At 61.8% G+C, this 5,024-nt stretch overlaps 1 protein-coding gene across 1 annotated transcript; it reads right to left on the bottom strand.

The window, feature by feature from the left end:
• Window positions 1-221: 221 nt before the first annotated feature.
• Window positions 222-4,873, bottom strand: ISLR2 (immunoglobulin superfamily containing leucine-rich repeat 2). Its single transcript, XM_010843371.1, is given in 5 exon segments — window positions 222-1,364; window positions 1,367-2,497; window positions 3,303-3,532; window positions 3,983-4,096; window positions 4,664-4,873. Coding segments are annotated over 2 exon segments (2,250 nt in total). The 5' UTR covers window positions 2,490-2,497; window positions 3,303-3,532; window positions 3,983-4,096; window positions 4,664-4,873; the 3' UTR covers window positions 222-237.
• Between the last annotated feature and the right edge of the window lie 151 nt (window positions 4,874-5,024).

Here is a 5,024-nt window from a genome sequence, read left to right on the forward strand (position 1 = left end):
TGGCTCCTCTTAAGCATATTTGGTTTTGCTGGAGGGGAATTCAGTCCACAGGGACAACGACCGTCGTGGGTGGGACTGGTGAAATCGTCCCACTCCTCACTGGACGCTCCCAGTAGTCAGGGTAAGGAGGTGGAGTAAGTGAAGGTGGGGTTGGGGCATAAATCCTAACAGCCCTAAGCCTCTGCTCCCAGATACCCGAGGTCGGGGACGGGGATGGGCCGCCAGGTAGGCTGGGGTTCAGCCCACCGTCTGCCTGTAGTTGCCGTTAATCTCCTGGGCGATGTCGACCGCTTCGGCACCTAAGGGCAACCGGTCACTGTACTCGGAGCCCGCCTCGAACTCCTCTTGGTTGGCCTTGGACTGGGATTCCACCAGCGAGCAAGCTGCCAGGCTCTCCTCTCTCTGCAGGTCCCCACTGGGGTCCCCCTGCTCCGCGTCTTCGTCAAGGCCCTCCCCGGGGGCCTCTTCTGGCTCCTCCCCGCCCGCCTCGCCACCTGCGGGGTAGCTTTTCTCGGACTCGAGGTAGGAGGCGCGCGGGTCGAAGTCGGCGGCAATGCGCTTCTCCATGGGGTCGGGGGCCTGCGGCCTCAGGATTAGGCGGTAGGGCTTGCCCGGGTGTTTGGCCAGCAGATGGCAGCAGGCGGCGCCCAGCAGGGGCACGGTGGCCAGCACCAGAAGGAACACGCTCACCGCCACGATCACCAGCAGCGAGGGCAGCTCTTTCTTGGTGGCGAACACCACTTGCACGTGGCAGGCCTCGCCTGCTAGCGCCAGGCACACGGAGTAGTTGGTGCCGGGCCGCAGGCCACGGAACCAGTAGGCGTTGACGCCCTCCTCTACACGCGACCACTGCACTGCTGCGCCGCCCCCCGCCGGGCACAGATAAAGCAGGCGCAGTGGCCGCCGCCCGGGTCGCCCTCCTCCCGAAGCGCCCCCGGGCCCCGGGCCCCAGCGAGCCGCCAAGGGCGTCAGCTGCACCCGCGCCTCCCGCTCCGCCACGTCCAGCGCGATGACGCCCAGCTCAAAAACGTGAGGCTTGAGCTCGGCGCTCTGGTTGAAGGCGTGGTTGGACACGTACCGCGAGAGGTCTCCTTGGCCACAGCGCTGCTCCTCCATTGGGTCGGCGGGGACCTGATTTTCCGCTTCTTCACCCTCACCTGCCTCCTCCTCCGCCTCCTCCTGCTCCGGCCCCATCTCTGAATCTCCGAGGACGCTAACCCGGCCCACGCCTTGGCCTTTGATTTTGCCTTCGGGCTTGGACGTTAAGACGCTGTTGCCCCGGGTTTTAGCTGTGGACTTACGCTCAGAGGTTGGAGCCTGCCCATCAGGGTCTCCCCCTGCGCCAGGAGCGTGCTTTGGGGGCCGGCAGCTGCCACTGCCACACGAACCGACGTGGAGTTGGCGCCCAGCTCGTTGTGGGCACGGCAGGTGTAGACGCCTGCCTCCTTGGCACTCAGGAAGGGCACCAACAGGGAGCCATTGGTGAGGGCCAGGAAGCGCTGGGTGGCTGGGGGAGCCGGCCAGGCGTGTGCTGGAGTCGGGGGTGGGGCCTCTGTCGGCGTTGCCCCGTCCCCATCTCCTTCCCCCTCCCCGTCTTCCGCCCCGTCCCCGCCGTCCTCCCCGCTCAGGACTTGCGGGGCTAGCACTACGGTGCCACCCGGGATCTGAAGTTGCCATTGCAGGCGGGGCGTGGGGTGTCCTTCGGCGACGCAATGTACCATGAGCGTCAGGCCGGAGGGCAGGGGGCTGCCTGGCGCTTCGGGCGGCGGCTCCATACTCAGATGCACACTGGGCGGTACACAGGACAGGGCTGGCAGGCGATGCACCGGCACGCCCTGCAGCTCAGGAGGCGAGGCGCACGCGATGGAGTCGGGCTCGGGCAAGGAGACCCGGGTGCTCGCGGCCCAGGCCTGCAGCCACACAAGACTGCAACTGCAGTGGAAGGGGTTGTGGTAGAGTTGCAGATGCGACAGCGCGCTTAGCGCGTCGAAGGTGCCGGGAGCCAGTGTGCGAAGCCGGTTGTTGTTGATGCGCAGAGAGCGCAGATCAGGCAGCGCACCGAGTGCGTCCCGGGGCAACGAGCCCAGGCGGTTGTGGTTCATCTTGAGCAGCTGTAGCGCGCTCAGATTACGCAGGTCGCTCCATGGGAAGCTGGATATGAGGTTGTGGCTCAGGTCGAGGTTCTTGAGCTGGCTCAGCACGGCCAGCGAGCCGGGTTCCACCGTGCGCACCTCATTGTGCGCCAACCACAGCGAGGTGACCTGCGTGACGTCGGCGAAAGCCCCGCGCCGCAATACGGTGATCTTGTTCGCCGACAGACTGAGCGTGGTCACGTTGGCCGGCAGTCCTTCTGGAACCTCGCGCAGCTCCTTGTAGGCGCAGTCGGCGAACTGGTGCGCGTACTTGTCCACGCAGGCGCACGGCTCTGGGCACGCTGCGGCCGCTCCTAGCAGCGCCCAAGCCAGACACAGGGCCCTCAAGGGCACCATCGCTGATCCTGCAGGTGGAAACGGGGGTGGGGGTGGGGCGGGGTGAGGGGATGGGTAGGCGTGGGGTGGGGGTAGGATAGGCATGGGAGAGGGAGGGGGTAGGCGTAGGACGGGGAGAGGGAGGGGGAGAATGTGACTCACCGAGCTCCAGCTTCCCTCCCCTGCCAAGCTCTGCCTCCTGTAAACCTGTCTAGGGCAGATCGCAGGGCTCTGGTAACTTTCTGCTCTGGGCCCAGAGTCTCTCTTAGGCACGAGTTGGAGCTCAATAAGTCTCGGGATTCAATGCGTGCTCCCTCTCAGGACTTCCTTTTCTAGCAGCCTCCTACCTCGCTCTTTTCTCTCTACCTATCCCGTCAGCCTCCACAGCTAGACCCTCCACAGGCTGGGCCTATACCCGGTCTGCCCTGAGCTTTGCATTGATCCCTGACTCTGTTTCTAACCCTAGGTTTAACTCAGTGAAAGGGATACATAGGCTATTTTTGTCCATGACTGTCTGTCCTCCCCTGAACTCTTTGTCGCACTGCACAGAAATCGCCCACACACGCCCATACAGACACCGGACAATACAACACAAGCCCAGGCGCCTGCCATCAAACCGGGACTTCTGTTTAGGGGGTCCCAACACATTTAATAGACAGACAAACACAAAGACACCCAGACACAGGCACCATATCCTCTGGAGACCTCATTGTTCTCTGAACTGAACACAGCATTTGTACAGCGTTCTCCAGCACCGGGCAAGGCACTTTCCTGTTCATTGTTGGAACTGACAGACATCAGGGCACAAATCCTCACATGCGCAGACCCACATACCGGGACACAGGCGGGCACTTGCGTCTGTAGACAGCCCTCTGAGACTGAAATCCCAGCGGCTCAGCAAAAGGTGTGAACTTGCTGCAGGTGGCAAGAAGACTGGGACGGGAACGGGGAAGCAGACTCGCCAGGCCCCTCTCGGGCTGCAATCAAAGCTGCCTTTCCCAGGGGCTGCAACTCCAGGGAGGGGAAAACCATCAGGGCTGCTCAGTCAACCTTCCTTCTCCAAGCTGGGACCAAGAGCAATGGAGGGATGTCACTAAAGATTCTTACTTCCCCCTCGGGACCTCCCATGGGGTGAGGGGGTGTCCCTAGCCAGTGGGGTCAAGGCGGCTGTCACTAGCTAATCAAGTAGAAGGTTCAAGATTTGGCCTCTCTTCTGCAGCCCAGATGCCTGACAACGCCCCCGCCTCCCCCCAAAAAAGATTCTTATCCCCAGTCACAACAAACGCACCTACAAACAGAATCCCGGCTTCCACTTAGGGCTCCTGACAGGTTGCCAGAGCCCCTCCCACACTTCGGTCTTTAGAACCGGCATCCCCCACTTCCTCTTGTTCCCGAGGGAAAGCCCCTCCCCTCTGCTCCCCGTCTCCTGCTTGCAAGAGCCAGCAGGGTCTGGCACCCTGGACGGACTCTACCCCTTCCTGGGTCAGGGTTGTGCAGTGGTCTCCGAGGCTTACCGGCTGCTCTCCAACTCTCCGTGCGCTGCCCTCGGGTTGCAACCCCCTCTCCAGACTGGATGTCGCGGAGCCAGGACGACAGCCCAAGGGCGCTTCCCACATCTGTTGCTGCGACTGTGGGGGAAGATGGTAGAGAGGCAGAGAAAGGGACAGGTAAGTTGCGGATTCCCCTGGCCCTGAGGTCCCACTTCAGTTTTCTCTTTCGCATCTGTCTCCCCGCACCTCTCACCGGCTGCAGATTGAAGAGTCCTCCCGGGCTGCGGGGCTTTGCGCAGCCTCTCCCACCTCCCGCATCATCTACATTTGTTAAAGCCGTAGAGATTCGTCCCCTGGTCACAAAGAGGCGCCCCCACGCCCACTGCCCTCGACTTGGCTCTTTCTAGTTCACCGCACTCCCAAAACCCACGTTTCCCCTACATCTACACATCTGCAGACATGATCACTATTCTTAATTATACAGCCCCCTCCCCCTGTTCAAACATGTTGGCACAGACACAGACCCTCACACCGTCCACACAGTTGCTCTTCAATATTAGAATCACCCATCATCATGTAATAATCGCGCCAATGTGTTGAGCTCTCGCTTCGTTCACGCACATTTTCACTCGCCGGTGAGTGTTCACACCCGGGACACTCACCATTCTCCTCCTCCTGCACGCACACACATTCATGCGCACTCACCCTCACGCCCGGGTCCCGCCAGGGCCCGTTAGCTTTGCTGCTAATTGAATGCGAGCCTCTTTTACGCCCCGCAACACGTGAGACAAACCATCTTTGAGGAATTGGGGGAAGGAAAGGCGCACGCCTGAAGTGGGGGAGGCGTGTCTTTGCCTTAAAACTCTTTCTGCAAAGGCAGGCGGTGGTGCCGACAGACCTCGCCCGGGACTGGCTGAGCTGCGCGCCGCCCGGCTCGCGCGGACCCTTCCTTCCCGCACCCTCGCTGCTAGCCGCCTCCTCCCCGAAGCCACGTTGAACACGATGCATAATTGATAGTGTTAGCAGAGCGCCTCACCCTCCCTGCTATTTTTGCCTGGATCCGGGC

Source organism: Bison bison, unplaced genomic scaffold (genome assembly GCF_000754665.1).
Source record: "Bison bison bison isolate TAMUID 2011002044 unplaced genomic scaffold, Bison_UMD1.0 scf7180017864181, whole genome shotgun sequence".
NCBI classification, from domain to species: domain Eukaryota; kingdom Metazoa; phylum Chordata; class Mammalia; order Artiodactyla; family Bovidae; genus Bison; species Bison bison.